A 25926-nucleotide genomic window follows, 5' to 3' on the forward strand; every position below is an offset into this window, starting at 1 on the left:
GCCACAACCAGCACAACTCCTAATGAAATGAAATACAAAAAATAAATAATAGTTATAGAAACACTGACATATCAAAGCTTTTCGAGAAGGGACGAGAGATTCCAAAATATTTATAAAAAGCCAAATTAAGACGAATACGTTTGAACATGAATGATTCGAGTAAAAGCAATTTTTTAGGCTGCATAGACCTATCGTTTTGAACAGAAACAGGTCCATAAAAGTCAATTGTTTTTATTTTTTTTTACTTCTTTACAATTTTTTGATAGGTTTTTTTAATTTGGGGATGCCACAAGCAGCACAACTCATAGTGAAATTAAATAAAAAACTTAACAAAATAATGCTTACGAAAACAATGACATATCAAAGCTTTTCGGCAATGGATGTGAGCTTTCAACATTTATATAAAACCCCAAATTAAAATGAATACCTTTGAATATGAACGGTTCGAGTGAAAGCAATCTTTTTTACAAAAACAGGCTGTTAGTCCAAATAATTCTGTTTTAGGTATGTTGCTACTCTGACGACACTCTAGTAAGTACTAATGGACCGATCTGTAAAATTTTCAAATCACTGTTCCCTTAAAAGATTGTATAATTTATTAGTAACGAAAAGGCTATATCGTATAACAGAGAAGAGAACGGACCTAAAAGTGCAGACAAAAGATTTTTCTAAAGCAATTTTTCAGAGACAGATATCTACGACATAAAGTCAATTTGATATTTTTTAACATTAACGAATGGGGCGTTGGCAAATTTGCTTAAAAAATGTCAATATTTGAACAGTTTTTCCTAAAACTCAAGGACTTGGGATTTGAACCACTAAGTCCATTTTGAGAAAAATATAGACAAACGTCTTGTGCCTTGGTCTATATACAATATTAACTAGATTGGGTTGGAAGTTTATTTGCAAGTTCTACATTCATAATACCCTAGATTGATTATGGAATACATGGACACGAACAGTTATTGAGAGCTTTAAAAGTGATTTCAAATTTATTAAAACGATTAACTTCTTTTGTGTTATGTTTTCCTTTTTTTTACAGTGGATGTTTTTTTTTTTTTTGCCAAGAAAGTATTTTCTTGTGGTTTGGTTTTGTTGGAAATAAAAAATAAAATTTTTAAATTAAAAATAAAAATAATAAAGAAAAAACTTATTTACTTTGTTGTTGTGGTTTTTGTTTTGTTGCATTACGAACTAATAAAACATTGTATTTGTTGTTTTGTTTTACTTTTTAAATATATTAACATTAATTTGTTTTTATTTGAATTTTTCAACTTTTCATTATTCGTTTAAAACTAAATTAAATTTTATTTACTTTGTTGTTGTTGTGTTAATTTCAAAACAGAAAACTTAGGGTAAGGATAGTACATTTGTTGTTGTTGTTATTATTATTATAATTATAGTTGTTGTTGCAGTTGTAGGAAAAGGTTGTTGTTTGTTGTTGTTGAGGATTAATCTAGAGCAGCTATGCTGTTGTTGTTGACGTAGTTGCAGCCGTTGCTGTAGGAGCATTACTAGCATTGCACTGTATGAGGCCTGTATTTTGCGCAAAATGATTCGGATGATGATGGTGATGGTGCACCGCATGATGATGATGTGGATGATGATGGTGATGGTGTTGTGTTACATGGTTGTTATTGTTGTGTTGGTGAAAAGCGCCCGCGCCATTATTACCATTTGCCGTAACTCCTCCGCCGCCGCCGCCACCGTCTGCCGCACTGCAGGTGCCATTCATGGAATTGCAGGAGGAAGGTGTCGTATTCTGCAGGGGATTTGTTACCGAACAGTTAGTGGAGGAAGCAGGAACTGCCGAAGTACAATAATGCATAGTATCACCAAATTCACCACTGCTTAAATCACCTAAAATACCGCCAATAAGGCCTCCACCGCCGCCCACACCAAACTGTTGTGACTTTGTTCCAGCCTCTGGCTGGGTGCAAATCGGACCGCCACCATCTATCAGCGATGCTGACGTTGCTATATTATTGTGTTGCACTGAATTGACATCTTCCCCACACTGCTTCCCACTATCACCTGCAGCGGTCGATGACGACATAATTGAGCCGCCCGACTCACTCTGCGACGAACCATCGCCACCACCAGCGCTACTGGTTGTGTCATCGGTCAATCTTAAAGCCACTTCTAGATCACGCAATACGTCCGTCTCCTTTTCATCGATTAAATTGAAACGCCTGTGCAGGGCGGTCAAATGGGCAAATGTTAAATTAAGGTGCGTATGCAATCCCAGCAGCGCAATTTCTCTGAAATGGGCCGCATAGAGATGTGCTATCACATGAAATTGCAAGCGTAAAATTTTACGGGCAATCGATTCAAACGAACTGGGAAATTCGTTGGCATATTTGGTAGGAAATATCGATTCATCGCTAACCGTTTTTTGTGTAAACGTCATCACATAATCGATATATTGTGGAGCCGCTACGCGTGTCTTTTTACCTTTTTCGTCAAACCATAAGTACGTTCTAAAATGGGGGGAAAACATAAATAGATTAATGTTGGCCCAGTAGGTACTATTGAACTCATTGAACTTACCTATTGCCCGGTCCCGTCATATCGGGACAACCCGATGTGGTACAAAATTCACTGATAGTGCCATATACCAAATTCACATGCTCGAATAGAGCCAGTGCTGAAAAGACAAAAGAACAATTGTTTAAAATAGGAACATGTTTCGATATATATTAGAATTGATTAAGAAATATTTTATTGTAGAAATTAATTTTAAAAAATACTTATTTAAGAGTATGTAAAATACACAAAGAATGTGTTTTTAAAAATCGTAGAGGTTTTTATTAATCAAGTTAACATCAAACAAAAAAAAAAACATAGAAATGGGAGGTTGAAATAGTAAATACTTCAGTTCCATTAGCCATTTTTTGTAGACTTTGCTACGCAAGTGGAATAAATAATCTTTGTTATGTTTGTATTCTGTTTACATTATACGATGCAGTCAGAGTGGAATTAATTTTTATACCCTACATCACCATAGTGGTAAGGGTGTTATGTCTTTGTTGGTAAGGGTATTATGCACTTTCTGAATCGATTTATGCATGTCAGTCCGTCTGTCCATGTATTTTTGTGAACAAAATGCAGGTCGCATTTATTATCCGATTGAGATGAAATTTTCAAAACAATATTAGTTTGGCCCAAGGACGAACAATATTGAAATTGATGATAATCGGATCAGATTTAGATATAGCTCCCATATATCTTCAACCAATTTCGGCTTAATTGTGCACCAAATGACCAATATAAGTCCAAATTACTTGAATTTTGGTACATCCCACCGAATTCAGTCAGGAAGCAAGTATATCAAATTTGAAGATAATCGATTCAGATATAGTTATAGCTCACATATATATTTTTCATCCGATTTGGGGGTTTAAGTCCCTCACATTCGTAACATGCACCCCCACAAGAATGATATTTCGTATCAGATATCAGATACAGCCCAGGAATACCTCTGCCAAATTGTATCAAGATTGGTTCAGATTTAGATATAGCTCCCATATATATCTTAAACCGATTTCGGGTAAATTGTGCACAAATATCAGTCCAATATCAGTCCAAATGACCTGAATTTTGGCACATCCAACCGAATTCAGTCTAGAAGTAAGTACATCAAATTTGGTGTAAATCGGTTCAGACATAGCTATAGCTCCCATATATATATTTCATCGGATTTGGTGTTTAAGTCCCTCACATTCGTAATATGCATTCGAAAACAATGATTTTTTGGTACCAGATAACTTATAGAGGTCGGAAATACCTTTGCCAAATTTTATCTAGAACGGCTAAGATTTGGATATAGCTCCTATATATATCCTTAATCCGATTTCAGGTTTATTGTGCAAATAATGCCAAATTGTGGAACTCGGCTCCGATATATATTTATTTAATACAATTATACTCGAAATTATATCATGCACTTTATAGCAATGTTATTTGGTATAATAGATTAAAATGCCTCCGTCAAATTTAGTAAAAATCGATTCCGATTGAATATGGCCCCCCTAATATATGGGGGGGGGGCCATATAGCTTGAAACCAAGCTATAACTGCTCTAAAGCCAAATGTTGATAGGTGGTATGGTCTACTTCAAATAAATTCTTTTGTTACGGGAGCTCTACTAAATATGCATAGTGGTGTAGGGTATCATAAGTCGGTCAGTGTAGGATCGAGATCAGAAGCTGTTGTAAAAATGTATCTTGACGACAAAATAAATAAGAATAGGTTTTCGAGTTCATTTAGCGTTATTTCATAAAAATTAAAAAGTAAAGATGATGTTATATGGAATTAAATTTGAGAAAAGTAGAAACAGATATTTAAACATTCGTTACGCTTCCATATGAGGTCCGTGATATGGAAGCGTAACGTAACCACATTTAGTTTTATATCCGGATTGAAGAATGTAACACCCCGTTTGTTCAAATGAAATTTCACAATTAATCAGACGTAGACTTTTACTGTTAAATCATAACTATGATTGATCACTAACAGATAATTTTATATGCCCAAAAGAAAATCAACTACCCAACAATCTAATAATCAGGCGAAAAGACTCTCTTGCATCAACAAATGGGTTAAACAATTTAAATTAATCAATTTCATTAAACAACAATAACTGCGTAAAAAATCTCCTTTCTTTTTTTTGGACTGAAATAAAAATCATGGGCCACAAGAGAGAAGAAACGAAGAGCTGATGGTATGGACGCAAAACAAGAATGACTAATACCCAAAAACCATTATACGGAAACAAAAACACAATAATTTGCATAAATGTTAATTCGATTTCGATACAAACAACTTTGGCGAATCTTCTTTTTAACGGCTATTTTTCATTGACTATTCTTTCTTATTTTTTTTGGGTTATTTGCAAAGAAGAAAGTGAAAATAAACAAATAAAAAACAAATTAATATCGACATTGGGTGAGGTGGATGGTATTGATGATAGTGCAATTGTTGGTATATACATATTATTGACAGTTTGGCGAGAGAAAAAAGAAAAGAAAAGAATAACTTAACGCTAATATTGTTTCTTTCTGTTTTGTTTTGGCTGTGGCAATAAAGAGTGCTGGGCTTATAAAAGATTATAGCTTTAGGCCAATTTCGTCGCAGAAGTGATGTAATCTTAAAAGACATTAACAAAATCAATGTATTTAATATGGAATTTTTAAAACAATTCCAACGACCAATAATTTGGTTTGCATTTAAAATAAAATATAGGAAATGGGAAGTTTTAAGAAAAATCATATATTTGCTACATGATATTGTATTTTTCAATTAAACTATTTTATATGAATACAAGAATTTTTCCACCGAGAAAAAAGAGAAGTTTCAAAATTGTAAAAACTTCCCACCCACCTTAATATTAAAAAAGAAAATCAAAACATCTCACAAGCCATGATATATTACCATAAGGTACGAATATATTAGCATTTAGGCCATGTGTCACTATCGCAAACACTTTCTATTTGGGAGAGGAACACTATAGTGAAAATGTATATGTAGGTTGCAATGATTCCGTCATAATCTGACTGTTAATCTTTATTAAATATATATACACATATAAATGTAGAAAAACGCGAATTTAAATTAATTTATCAAAAAAAACTGTGAGTGTAAAACAAACAGACATGTTTAAACACGCAAATATTTCAAGATAATTTATACGTAATTTACATGATTAAAAACACATTAAAATGGCATGATGTGGGACTTTGTCGTCCGTTGGGGATTATTAGAGGTTATGTGTACTGAAATAATATTATATCAGCAAACCTGAATGGGACAAGGGGTTGAAGATAATGTATAGGGGTTTCATGGTATGATCATCTAATATTATATCGATGCACGTGTTGAAATCGGTTTCGAAAATAATGTTGGAAGGATAGTTATCGTCGAATTTCAATGATGCCTCACATTATGAGTTTCACGATTGTAACTATCTCCGAAATAGGTGTAATTTTAACTACATGTCTCATAAGTATTTTAAACTAAAATTCCCCTGTAAATCGGTAAAAGAAATAACAGGGTTAGACAATTTTTAAAGTATTTAAATTGAGAGCAAAGAAGCGCTGATGAACAATTTTTGATATTTTATGATTATTTTATAAAACGGGATTTGATTTTTAACAGAGAATTTCAGCAGATTCGTCATAAGGCCTCTTTAGACAGACAATTTTAATGCGGAGTATTTTTCAAGTAGATTCACATAGAGGTATGAGGGGAATAACAACCTTAATAGAAAAAGAAAAATAGGAAGTGTTTTTGCAATATTAGAATATAATACTTATTTCATAAAAGTGTAGATTAAGTAAACAAGTAAAAAAAAAACATTAAGTTCGGCCGGGTCGAATTTTTAATAACCTCCACTTTGAGTAAAAAATATATATATAAAAACAAGTATCTGAATTCAAACGTGTTCCACTTTAAACTACAAATGCCAGCAAGACCGTTTGGATAATGCTGTTAAACTTTTCAAAAAACCATAAAGTGGCTGAGGCCGTTATATGGGGGCCATACTAAAAAGGGAATCTCTATAGACAATTTTATACTTCAAGGATTGGCATCTACCAATTCTTCTTAAATACCAAATTTGAAACAATTTCGTGGGTAAATGTGACTAAGATTATAAAAATACCGAATATCGGTGGGTATCGATATATGTGCGCTACAGGAAAACGTAGACCTAAATATTCAATGTTCTGCCACCAGAGCTAGAATCCATTATGAACTGAAAATGCCAATTTTTAGGTAAATCCGTATGAAAATGTGGAGGAAATTATCAAAATACTGAGGTACCATTTTGTGGGGTCTATACGAAAACGTGGACCTATATATATTATGTTCTACCACCGGATCTAGAACCCATTGCGAACTACAAATACCAATTTTTGGACAAATCCGCGGAAATTTGTGGCAAAAATCATCAAAATACCGAATATCAAGAGCCACCGTTATATGGGGGCTATACAAAAACGTGCACCTATACATACAATGTTGCGCTACCGGAGCCCATTCAAATTCCAATTTTTAGACAAATCCGTGGAAAAATGTGGCATAAATGTGGCATGGCGGCTATACCAAAACGTGGACCGATATATCTCAATTTCAATACCAACCATCCTTGACACAATACAAATTGTTCTATCAAATTTTTAAGCTCTACGTCAAAAAAATGTGGGCTGTATGTATCGTGATTTCAACAGACAGACGTCGTTAAATCGACTTAGATTTTATGCTGATTATGAATATATATACTTTATGGGGTCTACGAGGTGTCAAAACAAAGGAATGACACCTCCTTTTCAAGGTGAGGGGTATACAAATATAAAAAAAATCAATGAGACATAAAATGAAAAATTATGAAAGTAATAGCAAACCTTAAGCCTTTTTAATTTCCTCTTAAAACCTTTCACAATCTACATCAAATAACTACATTTAATTGAAAAAATTGTTGGTTATATTCGCTAAAATCTGTTTGTTTGTAAACAAATTGTAAATTAGTTGTCATCTTCTGCAGAATGTCAGCTTATATTGAGATCATATTGTATCGGAGTTTCGATGTTAGGTTCCTTTCTTAACGGATTGTTATAAGATGAACTTGTCCACTTTGAAAGATTGCAAAAAAATAATACCTGATAATTAAAAAAATAAGTTTTGTTATAATATTTAAAACTATTGAAACGTTTGAGGAGCAACAGGTGAAATTTTTGACAAAAAAGAATAACAAATGTCGTCAGAGTGGACCTATACTGGCAAATATGTATTAAAGTTTCGTTCGTTTTGGAAGCTAAATATGACGATTTATAGAATATTTTGACGAAATTGGATGGTAACCTAACATGAGTTCGAAAAAAACAAGTCTATCTTCGAACCTAACTTACATATAGAGAAAACACAAATGCTTTTAAAATTTCAGTATTTCATTGCTCTCTTTGTTCAAAGAAAGAATGGTTGCAACGCTGAAAATTTATTCCGTATGGGTCGAAACAGACGAGAAAGTTATATGTCGTCCATTGGATTTTTTCATACCTTCCATCACGTTAGCTTCCAAACGATTTGTAATAAGGAACTAAAATGTTATCTGCAGAAAGTTTAAGTTCGGTACCACCTTACATTGGGTATTTCAGTCCGATATTGGGTACTTTTTCTAAAAGAGGTTGTTTGTTAATTCAGTACTTAGAGTTCGTAGCAGAACATTGTCATTGCTATTGTATACAGACCTCCGTATTCAGTATTTTGATAATTTTAGCCACCGTTTTGGTGGCAAAAGGTGCAAATCTGGCTGAGAATGGTATTTTTGGTTTCATGTTTTCAGTATTTTGAGAATTTTAGTCAGATTTTTCAATGGAATTTTTAATTGACACCTAATATTCTGAAATAACTGACATTTGAAATTTTAATGAGTTTCACCACAATTTTGACCGAATTGTTAGCAAACAAGAATGTTTCAGACTTATTTCTAATGGTAAATTGTGGTTAGCATGCCTAGGACGATCACTGTAGTTTACACTTTAGGTAGAACATCGCACATTTTTGGCTGTGGTCAAACCCCTCGGCATAAATTCCTTGTTTTAAGAAATAATAAGTAAAAAAGAAGCTAAGTTCGGACGGGCCGAACTTTTTATACCTTCTACCATTTTGAAGGATCTGGAATAATTTCAAAAAAAAAAAAAAAAAAAACCGTCGAAAAAAAATTCCGGTGAATAATGTTGCTAATATCATCATAATACAGGATAAAGGGAGGTACCGTTATATGTGGGCTATACGAAGATTTGGGCCTGCATAGACAATTTTCTGGCCTAGGTTGTAGTAACTCATTACGAGCTTCAAATTTTAAATACGAAATTGGAAACAATTCCGGTCAAAGATGTCGCTAAAATCATAAAATACCGAATATCGGGCGTGCCGTTATATAGGGACTATACGATATCGTGGACCTATATAGACAATTTTCTTCCAGAGGGTAAAATTCACAGAAGGAACTCCTAATGTGGATTTTAAGACAATTCTATTGAAAAATATGGCTACAATCATCAAAACCACAAAGAACTTCATGTGTAGAATTTCAGACAATTCCATTGAATAATGTTCCTAAAATTATCAAAATATCGAATATCGGGCGGTACCGTTATATGGGGGCCATACGATATCGTGAACCTATATAGACAATTCTCTTACAGGCGGTAAAGTACCCACAAAGAATTCCTTGGGTAGAATTTTAGAAAATTTCATTGAAAAATGTGGCTAAAGTCTGAAAATACCGAATATAGGGAGGTACAGTTACATGGGGAGCATACGATTTTTTCCGTGTTACGAGGTTTTCCGTGTGTCCATATTAGATTTATTTCAATTTTCCCTTCTAATCTTCCCCAAGTCTATACACAAAATAAATCATCATTTACTTACTATGTGATGCAAGCCATTCATTATAATCTAAGCCAGCTGGTAGATCAACTAGAGCTTTGAGATCAGCTTCAGGTAATTTACGTTCTAAAACACTCTCCTCCAAATATAGTTTGGTATCTGTTGAATTTTGATCGCCATCTCGTTCTTTGCGACGAGCTTTTCTGTAATAATACACAAAAAGAGAGAAACATGAAGTCAAAATTAGTGCCAATTGAAATATAAAGTAAATCTAGGTAACTACATCTTATAATTCATAATAGGGTGGATTCTGAAATAGCGTGGACTAACTAACTATATGTGTTTCTCAAGTACCGACTAAAGACAATAGACAAAGTTCCGAAACGGTTTAGGATGTTTTACATAAACAAATATTTATGTGTGTCTATATGTATTACAATTAGTTTGTTTTTTCTTTAGAATTTATGAAATTGTTGTGTTTTGGTTTTGAATTCTTACCCAGCTACACACAATATAGTATCGACTGAGGTCTGTGCATAACGGTATAAAGTACCTATTGTTTCACCGATTTTTGTCGGTAATGCCGTAACTTGCCACATAAAGCGCACCGTCTTTATCAGGCATTTATAAACGAACGAAGTCGAACTATTTGTCGGCGATGAGGTGCTGGTTGTATTATTGGTTGTTGTTGCATTAGCTGTTGCTGCTGCTGGTTTTGTGTTATGGCTATTGTTGTTGTTGTTTTTGATACAATTATTATTATTGTTGTTGCTGTTGTTTGTATTGGAACTGAGGCTGGTAGCACTTGTGTCGACGGAGATGCTGTCTGCAGTTATGGAAGCGTTCACATCAATATCTTTCATTTGGTGGATTTAACAGTCGTCTCAAGTGATGAAGCAAGAAGAAGAGAGGTGAGTGAGTGGGTGGGTGGGCTGCTGTTTGCTTGGTTGTGTGAATGCAATTGTGTTTTGTTTTTTTTTTGTCGGCTTATTTGTGGCAAAGCAAAATCCACGGTTCATAAAAAAGTTGATGCTTTGCTTTTGGTTTTATTGTGAAATATTTTGGGATCGTTTTTTTTTTATAACAAAACTGTTTGGGGTTAACGTTTCCCAAAGTGCAATGAGAGAAGTTGAGGTAAATTGTTGTTGTTGTTTTGTTTTTGTGGTGATTTTCTATATTTGGTTTATAATTTGTTTTGTTTTTCTTTTTGCTTTGGTTTTTTGCTTTTTTCCTTAGATTAAATAATACTTCTTTGGTATAGTTTGTGCTTCATTTCTTGTGGAAGAGTTTTTTGTTACATTTTATGTGTTTTTTTTACATAATTTACATAGTATTTTTAACTTTTTATTTAGTTTTCTTCTGATTGTTATACAGTTCTTAGCACAGCCATTTGGAGTAGAATATCTTTGGTTACACTACACGCCACGTTATTTAATACTTCTGCGATAGTTTCAAAAATGTTTCAAGGTGTTTTGTAAAATTGAAATAACTTCGAAAAGAGTATAAAAATTAATATAAAAAAAACGTTGCTTTTACGGAGAGGTTTCCCTACAAATGAGTGTCTAGCCTTTTCGCTAGCAGACAGACCGTTTTTGCCTTAGAATTGGTTGGTTGGTTGAGGTATAAACAACAAAAATAATAACAATGAAATTGTAATCTGATGGTTTTGTTGTTGTTGTTGCCTTTTTTCGCTTTCTGTTATCAGTTAAATGAAACGGCAACAGTAGAGAACAAAAAACAATAACTCAAACCCAAAGTGAAAGAAAAAAAAAAAACAAATTGCTTTTGTATGGGTGACTAGGTAATGGGCTGACTGACGTTACTTTACCTATCGTCTATCGTCTACCGCTCCCTCTGCCACTAACAATTAACTCCGCTGCTGATTAGTGTTCCTCTTATTGTTTGAAATGTCGAAATCTCGAGGGTGTTCGTAGGTATGTTCTGGGGGGTAAATCTTTCATGTTGTAGTCCAAGTCCAAAACAAACCAAGATTTTTGTACACATTTTGCTGATATGAGTGAACACACACCATATCATAAACATGCTAAAAACATTTCATAATACCTTTTCGGTAAATTTCATAATGCGAAGAATTTAATTTAACCCTCTCAGGACCATAGTAACAAAAGCATTTTGTTCGACCAAGTGAAATTTTGTTCACAAGAGACATTGAAAATAAATAGAACAACCAAAATCGAGTGAATAATTTGTTGATTATTAAATTTATCTATCAATATCTGAAAATTAAGTGGTCATATTTCTGTAAGGAATTTCGTTAACAGCGAAGAATTCGGTATTCCAAATTATCTAGTAGGAACAAGTATTTTAAAAAAATATATAAAATTAGCAATATATGTCCTAGTTTTACCTGTTTTGACTATTTTCGATGAATTTCTAAATATTAACCCATTGAGAACCCGTTGTGTTTCATTACTGACCAAGGGGAACTATTTCACAAAAGCTATGAAATAAAATATTGGACCTGCTCTGCGGAAACAAAGACTAAGCTCATTTTATTCAGAGGTTTCCCCTGGGTTAATATTTAGAAATTTATCAAAAATAGTTAAAACAAGTAAAACTAGGACATATATGCTAATTTTTTACATACTTATAAAGTACTTTGTGTACTTAAGAGAGAACAAGTAAAAAGTAGTTAAATTCAGTCGGGACGAATTTTTCAACTCCCCTCCATTTAGAATGTAGGGATTAGGGCTATTGAGAAACGTTGACTTATATATGGATTGATCTGCTACACGAGTAAAACCCTTTACGAAATCAAAATACCGAATTTTAAGTAATTCCCTTAGAAAATTTAGCTATAATCCGAATATCGGAAAGTACCGTTATATGGGGCTATGGAAAAACGTGTATCTGTATGGACAATGCTCTGCCGCAGGAAATATAATCCATTAATGTCAAATATGGGGAGGTACAATTATAGCGGAGTGGATATATATGATGGAGATTATAAGAATATATAACACTAGGTGAACCCGGTGCGCTTCGCTATACCATTTAGTTTTTTGGTCATACATATCGTGTTTGGTGCATAAAATATTTGAAATCGTCCGAAAATGTATAAGGAAGTATATTCAAATCTGAACCGATTTTAATATAATTTGAAAATTTTATTTTTATTCCAAAATCCGTTACCCGTTCCGAATGTCATTGGAATCAGACGTACATATCGTGTTTTGTACATCAAACATATGAAATCAGCCGAAAATATATATATGAGAGCTATATTCAAATCTGAACCGATTTTAATATAATTTGTGTTTTGTCATAGGAGTTATTTTAAAATAACTCCTGGGGAGAATATCCCAGACTTTAATATCGTTCTTCACTAATAAACAACAATATAATTGGCAAATTTATTTAGGTACCAAATTCCATCACTCATTCCAAATAGAAATCAGGAATACGTAGCTTGTGTGGTGCATCAAATATGTAAAATCGGCCCAAGGTATATATGGGAGATATATTCATATCTATATCGATTTCAATTTAATTTTGAAATTTGTTTTGGCACCAAATTAAGTTATACATACCGAATTTCATTGGAATCGGACATGCACATCGTATTTGGAAATATGCGAAATTGGACGAAAATATATATGGGAGCTATATCCAAATTCGAACCTATTTCAGTATAATTTGGCAAATTTATTTTTGTACCAAATTCCGTTACAAATTCCAAATTTAAAGACCGTGTCTATAAGTGATCAATGCTATATCTCCAGTCCTAAATGGAATTTCAAAAATGTTTATAGCCTATGTTACGTTCAGGCGATGCTGTAGTATATTTGGAATTTTTCAAAAAAATCTGTTCAGCAGTTTTTGAGTCTATAAATTACAAACAAACATTTTCCTCCTTTATAGATATAGAAGACAATTATCTAATTCAATATCGGAACCGAATATTCACAATGGTTTTTGATTGACTGAGCTGTTGAAAAAGGAGCAGACGATCAATGGATCTGTATCCGAAAATCTTCATAAGCTTCACTTGTAACAATGATCGATTAGTCAAAAATTATTTAAACAACTATAAATAGGAAATCTCGGCATCTCCCGACTTTAAAAGCCAGCGATTAGAAATTGCTTCGATTCACTACCGGATTAATTCTTTTGCATGGAATCCACAATTTCTCTTCCGATAATCATCAAAAGCTAACCATAGTATGTTTATTTAAGCATTAAACCTATTTTGTATATTGTGGACCCAACAATATCAGTTTTTTTTTATCCTAAATAGAAAATTTCATAGCCCTTCATTGGCAAGAATTTTTTTACGAGTAATTTGCATGTTATTGTCAGGGTATTCCACGAACTTCTATCGTTTTTCAATATGGGAACCACAAAATGTTTTATGAAGGCCATTTTAAAAGGATGAAATTGCCCATTTATATTGTTTCAGTTTGTTAGCAAAAGTCAGAGACACGTTTTCAGTTTGCAAAACAGACATTGTATTCATTATATCCATAAAAAGTATTCATTATAGCAGAAGGCTTGACATTTAACACCATAAATAATGAAATTCGACGCGACGCAACACAATACAAAATTAATTGGCCTTGTATCACAATAGTCCCCCAAATAAACAATCCTACCCCAAATATATCATTTCAGACAACTCTTTCACGCATTAGACACTCATTTGCTCAGAGACATAAATGGATTTCTTTGTGATTGACGGAACACATGAGACACTGAGCTTCCTTAGCAGTCCATGTGGAGCATTAACGCACGTGCTTTTGCCACTTGCAGTTCGTTACAAACATCATTATTTGTTTTAATTACAACATGTCTGTGGTAGCTTCTGTTGTTTTTCCAGAGATATTTAAATTTTGATTAGAAACCCATTTAAAAAAAAACAAATGAAATCAACATAATTATGTTAATGTTCTGTTCGGTCTTTTTTAATGCTCCAGTGACCTTTGAAATAGCACTACTCGAGAGACATAAACACAAATTGAGAGCGACAAAATCATCATCATCATCATGATCATGTCGTTTTGAAAACAAGCCTGTATGTTGTTGTAGTTTGCAACAAACAATTTAAATAAAATTACATTTAATTATTTGTGTGCATAGTAAATACCGCCACATAAGATCGTCGAGATTGTTAGTTAGGTGGATAATTGTTCAGTATTTTTTTTTGCCACAGAAAAGAAAAACAACAACAACTAGTTTGTTTGCTCACAATTAAAACAAAGACGATTTAATAAAATCTTGACTAGTTTAAATAAGAAAAAAATTCTATATTTAACTACGTTAACACGCCTATTGTAGTTAGCTCTCTATGAAACTGCTGTTGTTGTTGTCATAGTTAATTTTATTTAATATTATTATTATTATTATTTTCTATTTACACTGAATGAAAAATCTTCCGCTGCTTTACAATACCGCACAATTAATCATTGATTCCCTGTCGCACAAGCGATTAATTGCTATAGCCTCGATTTTGTTGACATCTGGGGGATGAAATTATGGACATAAATAAAAATTTATTTAAATATTTATTATTTTCTAATTGTCAATAAATGAAAGTTTACAAGATTAGGGGTTTTAGTGAAGAGCGCATGTTTTGTTTAAATAAATATTAATGAGAGATTACGAGGTATGGGAACACTTATTCAAATATTGTGGGCTGTATTTGTGAATATGATTATCGTCAAGAAATTTTGAGATCTGCATGAATATAAAACTACATTTATTTCAAAATAATGCCGGTATAAATGCTAACTCTACCAATATACAATACTTCCCGAATAAAACTGTTAAATTTTAAGCCAGTCAAAAAAGCGTGTTATGTATTCTCACTTTTAGAAGTTTGACAGTCTCCCAAAATCCTGAATATTAAAGATTTAGAAAATTGAATAAAAGAAGTAGAAACTGCTTTAAATAGCTTGGTTATTGGCTTAAAAATCCATAAATGTGCAATTTATGCAATATGAAGGCTATACTTAAATGGAGTATTTTAAGAGGAGTTAATCCACCCAGAAATAACCCGAAACATAAAATTAGAGATGATTGCTACGACATTGAAACCAAAAACCTTAAAATACCCAAAAATCTGTAGGTTCCGGATATAAAAATCCCCTGAACTTCACCTTTTTATACATTCCAATATTCTATGGAAAGTACATTTTGTCATTCCGTTTGTAACTCCTCGAAGTATACATGATAGACCCTACAAAGTGTATATATTCTGGATCAGCGCAAAATTCTAAGTGGATTTATCGATGTCCATGTGTCAGTGTGTCTGTTCGTCTGTCTGTTGTAAACATGCTATCTTTCGAACGAATTGAGATAGAAGGCTAAAATTTTGCACATATGTGTATTTTGCCAGTAGGCGGGGGTTAAGTTCGTAAATGGACCGTGTGGGTTCACGTTTTCATATAGACCCCATATAATGGACCTCCCGATAGTCGGTATTTTAATGATTTTAGCAACATTTTTAATGGAATTATTTCAAATTTCGAATTTAAAGTAAAGTCTTCGTATAGCCCCTATATAACGATACATCCCTATATTCGGTATTTTGATGATTTTAGCGGTATTATTTACCAGAATTGTTTCAAATTTCGTAAATGATGTTCGTAGTGGGTTCTACAGCCTATGACAAAAAATTTCTTTTGAAGGAAAACGTCTTGGAATAGTGCCCATATATAAGGGGTTTCATTTGAGAGGTATTTTTTTTTACAAATTTTTCAATTTTCAAGTATCTTCAAAATGTAAAAGTTCGGCCCGGCCGAACTTAGCTGCTTTTTTACTTGTTGAATATCGATTAATGAAAGAAAAACCTATTAACACCATCATCATCAATGCGTAAATTGTGTTGATTCTGAGTACATGGGACACATTTATCCAGGCCGAACAACCAAAAAGTTATCGACATTCTGCACCAATGATGCCCTCGAAAATTTCGTGTTTTATCCTATTTGTCCTAGGCCTTAATGATCTTTGTCAATTAATCAGTAACTTATGTGTATGTTTTTATACGTATGTAGATTAATATAATTTCCCTGTCCATTTGTGGACGCATTTCGTTTAGTTTGTACCAACATTTCCCTCTTCTTTGTGTAGAACAACCTATCACTTGTGGACATTATTATCGATAATTAATGACTATTCTTAGCTATTTGTATTATGTTTGCATTGGCAATGAAGTCAACTATGTTGGTATAGTCTTATCATATAATTGGTTTAATGAATTTCCTACTTAGGACACAATGTAATGGCTTTGTTATATGGCCCTAACCACCATTGTTGTCTATTTCAAAAGCCATAAAATTACTGGCCAAATGATGTCACAATTTATATTTGAAATCTAGTCAGCAAGAGCCATTATCAACTAATAGAGTGGTGCGTGGTGGCAGGCAGCAGAGTTAGCCTTGTTCTTTGTTCACCCTTTATTACGTTTGGGTGTTGAGGCATATAGTATGCCTGCCAGCTAGCCAGCCAACCGGCCCATTATCATCGATATCAGTGCGAGTGGTTTGTTTGTATCTCTGCCATATTGCTAGGCTTAATATAAGGATTTAATTGAATGAATAAAAGTTTATTTTCCGTTTAATAAATGATAGACAATTTTTTTGCATATTGTGGAGCCATTTGTTATGGCATTATGAGTTTTGAAGTTTATTTATTGCAAAATGTTCACATTTGTTAGGGGTAACAAATTGGAGTTATTTTATCTTATCTAAAGTGGAGAAATCAAGGATTCCGCATTTACAATGGCATGGAATATTCCACATGTAACCATAAAATGCTCCCGCTCAACATTTTATGTGTATACTTTGTAAGGCAATTATGGGCCTTAGCTATTTTCATTGCCAATATGTAATATAACCCCTTTGACTTATTTCCAAAGCAAATTTGCTCAAGTCAAACAAAACTTAAAAATAAAACAAAACTATAAATGTATCCATGAAAAATGCAATAACACCTTCTCAAGGAAACCTTTTTATATATTTCCACTTCAATGAAGCCACAAAACATTTGTTTGTATGGGGTTAAAAACAAATTCGCCTGCCCGCTCGCTGGCTCGTTTTGGATGGTGTTTGTTTTGACTGGTTTTTTATGGGGGCTTCTTTAGAGCTACTGAATTGATGGCCTTTGTTAAAAACAAAAATTTGCCATTGCAAATTGCCGATATGCCGCCACCGGATTGTTAGCTTCGTGATTGTCTATATATTTAGTTATTAGCGTTTATTTCAAGTCTATAGCGTAGATGAAATGAAATGAAACAAAATGGCAGAAGAAACAACTAATCGTTTGACAATATTTCGCTAAAACTCATTTTCTTTTGAAGGTGATTTATTTGTTTCAGCAATGATTTCGTGATGAATTCATGTCCAAATATGTATGTGAATGATTTTGAAATTTAAAAAAATTATGTGTTAATTTTTCTATAAAATTAAATTGAAAAACAAATGCAAGTTTGAGTTGATTGTTAATTATATTATGACATAATCATAAAATTTAAAATAAATTCATAAAAGCATTTGCATGGTATCATGCTATGCAAAAATAACGAGTTTAAGGAAACCGAAACAGGATAGAATTAGAAGATACCAAATTTAGTAATATTGAAAATTTAGTTACTCTCTGGTTATATAATTCTTAACAGATATTTAAATAGTGAGTTATAATAATTCAAACTTCAGGTAAATCTGGCACGGAATAGAGGTTACATTAATTTTTTTCAATAAATTTTGAATTTCATGCAGCTTTACCCCATCAATCAATCAGAATAGTTATACAGGGTGAGATGAAAAAACTGCAACTAACTTCAGACAGCTGTCATTTCCAAGCCACTCCGATAGCTGTTAAAATTATTCCAGTGAGAGCTCATTATATTGCTTACAAGCGTACAAAAGCATTTTGGTGAGAATTTTCCAGAAAAAAACTTATTCGTGATGGAATTCAAGCGTGATAGTGTGATTTCTTTATATTTGGCTGGAAAATCACAAGTGGCTATCGTTAGAGCACTCCAGCATTTAAATGTGAATAAATCTTTTGTGTCTCGTACCATCGCTCGTTACCGTGATAGTGGTAGCGTAGCCCGACGCCAAGGAAGTGGACGGAAGAAAATAGCAACATCAGCAGAAATGTTTCGAAAAATAAAGAAGCGCCTTGATCGAAACCCGCGTCGCCGTGGCTGAAAAATGGCTCGTGAGCTGAACATATCATAACATTCCATTTGGCAAATATTGAAAAATGAGCTGGAGGTAAAGCTATTGAAATTCCAAAAAGTGCAAGAACTTACACCGCAACAGAAAGAAAATAGACTTAAAAAAGCCAAACAAACAAAATGAACGTGTTTACTTGCCAAGGAGGTCAGCTGAAAATGTACGCCTTTGGTTGGCTACCAGAATTCAAGCGCCGGCTATGGCGATGGTGTGGGCCGCCATAACAGCCGATGGTCGCTCTCCGCTCGTATTAATCGACCGTGGCATCAGAATAAATGCCGAATATTATCGCGAAAATATTCTGGAGGGTGTATTAAAGCCTTGGGCACGCAAACATTTTGGCCGCAGACCTTGGACATTCCAATAGGACTCAGCACCATTGCACTCAGCACCCAAGAATGGTTAAAAAATGAGGTTCCTCGCTTCATTTTCAGCGCACAATGGTCACAAAAATCTCCGGATACCGATCCGTTAGACTATTGTGTCTGTAGTATTTTGGGAAGCAAGGTTGCCACTCAAAAATACCAAAGTGGCGATCACCTCAAGCAAGTGCTTCGCCGGGAATGGGCTAAAATACCGCAGAGCAACATTTCGGCAGCGTGTGACGGTTTCATAGTTCGTTTGACGGCTATAATTAGTTTGACTTTGTTGCAGTTTTTTATCTCACCCTCTAATGGAACGAACGGATTTGGGTTTTTGTGTTAGTATTCCATATTATAAATAGACAAAATTCTCCGATTCATCAATCTATCAGATGTTTAAAGCTGTGAAAAATAACATAAGTAGAAATATAATTTTTTTGTGAAAAAATATTTGTCCCCTACTGTTGTAAACGTGTTTGTGTATCAGACAATGTAATGTTTGGAACCTCATTGTTGGTTATATCAGTATTTATCTCATTTTGTGTGTGTGTATGTTTTAAATGCCGTCCATGATAGTTCGTTAATTTTGATTATTCAGTTAAAATTAAATATAAAGTCTCATTTCAGGTTTGTAATTCAATATTGTTTACACATTTAAGATTTTTGGAGATTAGCATTTAAGTTGTATTACAATGGAACCTGGGATGATTTAATTGTGGTGCTGCTCATGGTTGGCAATGACACCGAGCCCAATATATAAAATTGATTGCTGATTTGAAGGCGAGTATTTACTTTTCTGATTTTTAGTTAGGTGAGTATTTAATTTTATATAACTATTATACCTTTATTACAACTAAACAAAATTGTTTAGATTTTTGTAACACAAATATTTAATTTCATAGTACAAATTTAATAACTTCCTTTGAACGAATAGATGTATTTGTCTCTATGTATTTCCATATCGTCACCCACTTGATAAAGAGTAACCAATTTCAATATCAAAAACAAAAAAATACTTCGTATATTTCTAGTTCGAGATTAGAAAATTCGGGTTTCTGCAGAGAACTCTGTTTACTTTTGTCATAAAAAGAATTGAACTGATTAAAATTGATTTTCTCTGCACTATCCTACCCATAGAAAATTAAATCTTCAGTAAAACCATCTTGAGTGATCCTCACGAAATACCACTGATCTATTTATGGCATCCCTAGTTTCATAATACTTTTAAATGCCTTAAGTGATTTACCCCTTTTTCAGGTCACCTCTTTCTTTCATTCTTTCTGTACTCCCAATATCAGTATACACTTTAATTAATTTTATTCCCTTTATGCGTTCATTTGAAAACAACCAGAAGAAAAAACCTTGACCTAACAAACAAAATAAACATTGACCTACAACAATTGAGTTAGTTTATCAACTCAGCAAAAATTCACTGCATATGTAGACCACAATCAGCCAGCCAAGAGCTCCAAGTATTGAAACGAAAAAAAAGTAACAACAGAATTCTGTCGGCCCATCCCATTTCTAGCTACGCAGTTGTAGTGTCTATAGTTCGATGTAGTTCTATTGCCAGCATAAACAACTCCTTCCTCTGTTCGGTCATTTTTTAAATAATAAATAAACTAGACTGTCTGTGGCACCCAGCCAGCCAGCTAGCCATTCATCTATCCCATTCCGCCACTTGGGGCCATAAAACAATTATTATTCTGTTTAATAAAAATAAACACATACACGCGCACACACTCACTCTAACACATAAATATAAATTAAATTTAAAAGAAATCTATTTAATTGAATGGTTCGAGAAAAAAATACTGGAAACCCCCGACACCATCAACTGTTTGCGTAGTTTTTTCCTTTTTTTAGAGAGGCAACAATTCAGAAGTGTAGCACACACAGAGCTCGATTTCATACCAACTGTACAAATAAACTGGCATCATAACAAATATTGACTATAACGCCAGTAAAAGCTGCGAATATTCAAAAAAAAAATCAATATTTCCAAGATAATAAAAAACAAGCTACATAACAACAACTACCTATGATGACGAATCAAAAACAGAATCAGACCATATTCCAACAGATGTGTCAATAATTTCCATCACATTGAAAGTATGATTGAAGTAATAAAAATAATGGAGGGAAAATATATATTTAAAATAATCGAATGTAAACAAATGACAATGACAACTAGAATAAATGATCTGAAATCGTCAGGATAGACGTATTATATGTCGTATCATTGTTGTTCAATTATTATAATGGATCTCCGAACAAATTGTTGGCGTAACTACTTGCAGATCAACTTACTATCCCATTATTATTATGTTGCAAAAGCAGAACAAGTTCTCTAAAACTCGTAAAAAGTGCAAGAACTTACACCGCTTAACTCGCTTGGCCGAAAGTGGTGAACTGCCGAATTTGGTTTTCTTCTACGAGAAAACATTCATTGTCCAGCAGTTTGTAAACAAACAAAATGATCGTGTTTACTTAGCAAAAAGGTCAGCTGAAAATGTGCACCTTCGGTTGGCCACCAGAACTCAAGCGCCAGCCATGGTGATGGCCGCTCGTATTAATCGACCGTGGCATCAGAATAAATGTCGAATATTATCACGAAAATATTCTGGAGGGTGTATTAAAGCCTTGGGCACGCAAACATTTTGGCCGCAGACCTTGGACATTCCAACAGTAGTCAGCACCATCGCATTCAGCACTCGCCACCCAAGAAGGTTTCTCGCTTTATTCCCAGCGCATAATGGCTACCAAAATCTCCGGATACCAATCCGTTGGACTGCTGTGTCTGAAGTATTTTGGAAAGCAAGGTTGGCACTAAAAAATACCAAAGTGTCGATCACTTTAAGCAAGCGCTTCGCCGGGAATGGGCTAAAATACCGCAGAGCAACATTCGGGCAGCGTGTGACGGTTTCATTGGCCGTTTGAAGGCCATAATTCGTGCCAAAGGTGACTAATTCGAACATATCTAAACTTATTCTAAAATTTGATGCTATTTCCGACATTTTTTGATTTCATTCAATAAAATCTAAAAAAATGTAAAAATTATGGCTTTTGACTTTGTTACAGATTTTAATCTCACCCGGTATATATCAAGCTTTGAACATGTCTGAACTGATTTTCATAAAATTTGATACACTTCTAGACTGGTTTCGGTCATATGTTTCAAAATATGTTCAATTTGGGCTGACATTACACATTTGGTGCAAAAAACGTGAAATCAAATATATATATGGAAGCTATATCCAAATCAGAATCGATCTGAATAAAATTTACATAGGTATTTCTGAGCTGTATCTGATACCAAAATATCATTGTTATGGAGTGCGTATAATGAATGTGAAGGACTTAACTAGCACTAAATCGTGTAATATTTATATATAGAACCTATAGTTAAATCTGAACCTATTTTCACCAAATTTGACACACCTGATTCCAAGCTGAATATTACACATATGGCGTATAATAAAATTTAAACCGGGCGAAGATATATTTGGTAGTAATGAAAAACGGAACAAGAAGCATGGTTTCATCAAAGATCAAGAAACATTTTATTCAACATTTAGGAAATATGCTTAAAAGCCAAATTTGATATTTGCTATAATTCGAATTGCTTCAAAATTTACAACAAAAAATATAATCAGACAACAACATGAATTAATTCAAAAATCGAAACCTCAAATTACAAGTGAATAGTTTTGAGTAAAAATTTGAAGAAAATTCACATTTGTTCAGTCATAATTCGAAATAATAATTTAAAAAAAAATATTATTCAAATATTGAATGAGGTTTTCCAACTACACAAGAAATATCTTGAAATTCAATTAGAATTCTCAAATTGCAAGTGTGCATTTTCGAGTTAAAAATTAAAAAATCTAATTAAATGCAGTATGATTTTTTTATTTGAAAAAATTTTAATTTGCTCTTCTTCCAGATTGATATCAGCTGTCATTTTGTTTAAATAGCCATTACGAGTTTCGGCCAAACATTTGGAACATAAACTTTTTAAACTACCCTCGTATCGGACATCACGTGATTGATTTATTTGTAACAGCAGTTTATTATGAACACGCTTTACTAATTGCTAGAATCGAAATATTTTTCAACCTTCCTCCTGTAAAGTAGTTGTAATAAACAACAAGCTAGCAGCCAGATTGCCATAACGCGAAATTTAATTACTCAAGGCGTCTTAATTTATTTTGATTCTACATTCACACAAATTGTAAACTAGAATAATCGTAGTAGCAAAAGCGAGCGGGCGTTTGAGCGAGCAATCGATTGAGAGATAACACAAATAGTAATGGCCGATTTTTAATAAACAAAATCTGAATTTTTGTATCAAGCGATTATGGTTGGTGTGTTTTAGTCGTCATAAGGCCAAGGACGTAAAGGGTTATAGATCGGTCACGAAGAAAGTTGCCAATCAGCACTTTCTTTAGATTATTTTTATAGCTTTCTATGAAAACAAATAGTTTTCATTTTTTATATAATTTATTTAAAACAAGTAAGCAAAGGCTACAGTCGAGCGGGCCGACCGTTGAATACCCTACAACACTACAAAAAACGATACAGTTTATAAAGGCGAGATACTCGAAAGAATTCCACAAGATATCTAATTCTAATATATAGTTCTCTAATTTTCGATTAATTGCAACTTAAACGAATTTGCTCATTTCCTATTTATTGGTAGATGTTGCACTTAAATGGTCTTCCTAGATCTGGAACCAATATTTCCCAAAGACCTATAATCTCTCAGAAGTGGCAAAAGATTAACATTTATTATTGGTTTTTGACTGAAACGCATCCATATGAGATACAGACATTTGACTATATTCTTCAACGAAATCAGCGTTAATGAAATAGTCAGAAGTGCGTCTTTCCTGTATTTGTGAATTCTCCAAAAAGTCACTGGAATGGACATTTTCGTATTTTGTCTACAAAAGTTGGCAAACTCCTTCACACATTGAATATTTTTGGATGGCCATCCAAAACTGCTTGGCTTTTGCAATGTCCGGTAATCCCCATTCAAATGTGCGCGAGGATCGGGCGATAATTACGACCTGCTGAAAATTTTGCAGTTTTTTTGTCCATTTCAACCCCTAATTATAGGGCGATCATCTCCAAAAAGAGTAGGCTTCTATTCTGACCATCATCTTATCCCCATGCAAAATTTCGTAAGGATCGGGCCATAAATGCGATATGTATATGATATCCTGATATCCTAACTACTTAGTTTTGTTAGCTGTAGAAATATTACCAAATGTTTAATTCAAAATGAAAATATGCTAAAAATATGACAAAATTGAAAAAATATGAGAAAATATTACAAAATCAATATTTTCATCTTTAGAGAGATATTTTTATGCGATTTTTTAGACGTTTTTTCTTTCCTGCCAAGAGGCCATTCTGAATTAATGAGAACTGTCGAAATCAGTTCAGCCGTTCTCGACATATAAGAGATCTTTCAAGCATATCTTCTTTGATAGACATATATATCGCACATATTTTGCTATATATCCGTTTTGTTGGATGTTAACATCAATGTAAAGATCAGAAGTAACCTTGTCATGGCTTTGTGATTTCGCTGGGATTTAAAATATTCGCGGTTTAATGAAAAATGTTGAATTTTTTCAACAAAAAAGATGTGGTTTATTTTACCCTCTAAATATTATCCGATGACCACCCAAATTGGTAGGCTTCTTCCCCGCCCTAAACTCTAGCTACATTCGAAATTCCGCGTCGATTGGTCTATAATTGCGACCTGTATAGCTACTGCAAAATCCGACATTTTTTCAGTATTTGGTCCATTTCAACCCCTAAACATTTGGCGATCGGCTCCAAAAGAAATAGGGTTCTATTCTGACATTAAACCCACATTTTAAATTTCGTGAAGATCGGGCCATAATTGCGACCTGTAGAGTGATTACAAATTAACATGGACAGACGGACAGACGGACGGACGGACATACATAGCTAGATCGACTCAGCTCGGCGAGCTAGGAAGATCCATATATACTTTCCTATATGGGAAACCAATATTTCGAGGTGTTACATAAATTCTGGCCCAATCAAACTTATAATACCCCCAACACATAGTGTTGTAGGGTATAAAAATAAAAAAATGTTAGCACACAAATTGTATAAATGCCTATCAGAAAATCAAATGAGAATTGTTCAGCGTTCATATACTACATTGTTATCAGTATCGTCGTGTTTTATACAAGCCGCCAACCACATTGGCACATAAGCAATATTTAAGATATCTGCTTTGATGTGCAGGTAAATGAACTTTAGATTCTTGTATTTTTCGCATACATGAAAAAGCTTGGTTAAAATATTGTACGTAACATTGTTAGGCCGGATTTGCCTTCTAAACCCAACAAACTCTTTTCGAAGCAACTAACCTGAAATTTGTAATTTTTAATATTTTGAAGTTTCTCAACCAATTTTAACATATAAAAGTGGGAAGAAAGCCCCATTCCGAAATACGTTTAATGTGACAACGGCTTTTACTGTGGTTCTGATATGGATGCAAAACAAGTTAAACGTATCAGTTGGTTTTGCTGACAGATGTATACCCTCCCACGGCCAATGTTCGATTATTTAAATATATTTTAACTTCTGTTACGATTATTCAAATTGTTGTCCCTTCTAGGGTGTAGGTTCCGAAGGAATGGACCAATATTGTCTGTTTCGCCACGGACCTAACTAAATATGATATAAATATTGCGACGTGCCAGGTTCGGACTATATTGGTTACTTAACTTTATAAGAGATATGATAATTTTTAGAAAATGTTAAAATCTGCGTGAGGTATCTGATATAAATAACCGAAATATTCCATTTTCATACTTCATCGAATACAGATAAAAATATGTGGCAAAATTAAAGGGAAATAGAATTTTATTATGTCCAATTTTATGCGAAATCATAAATGTAGAGGGGGAGGTACAAGAAGGAAT

General features: G+C 33.5%; 1 protein-coding gene across 2 annotated transcripts in view; it reads right to left on the reverse strand.

The window, feature by feature from the left end:
* Nucleotides 1-962: 962 nt before the first annotated feature.
* The window catches only part of LOC101896528 (MOB kinase activator-like 2), a 124690-nt gene continuing 99726 nt past the window's right edge, over nt 963-25926 (reverse strand). For both annotated transcript variants that reach the window (XM_059129080.1, XM_059129081.1), the window contains exons 3-5: nt 9433-9593; nt 2551-2647; nt 963-2480 (exon numbers count right to left, since the gene is read on the reverse strand). In XM_059129080.1, coding sequence (XP_058985063.1) covers nt 1466-2480; nt 2551-2647; nt 9433-9593 — 1273 coding nt within the window. In that variant the 3' untranslated portion in view covers nt 963-1465. The remainder of the gene's footprint in view (nt 2481-2550; nt 2648-9432; nt 9594-25926) is intronic.

The sequence above is a fragment of the Musca domestica genome, unplaced genomic scaffold, assembly GCF_030504385.1.
Source record: "Musca domestica strain aabys unplaced genomic scaffold, Musca_domestica.polishedcontigs.V.1.1 6, whole genome shotgun sequence".
NCBI lineage: Eukaryota > Metazoa > Arthropoda > Insecta > Diptera > Muscidae > Musca > Musca domestica.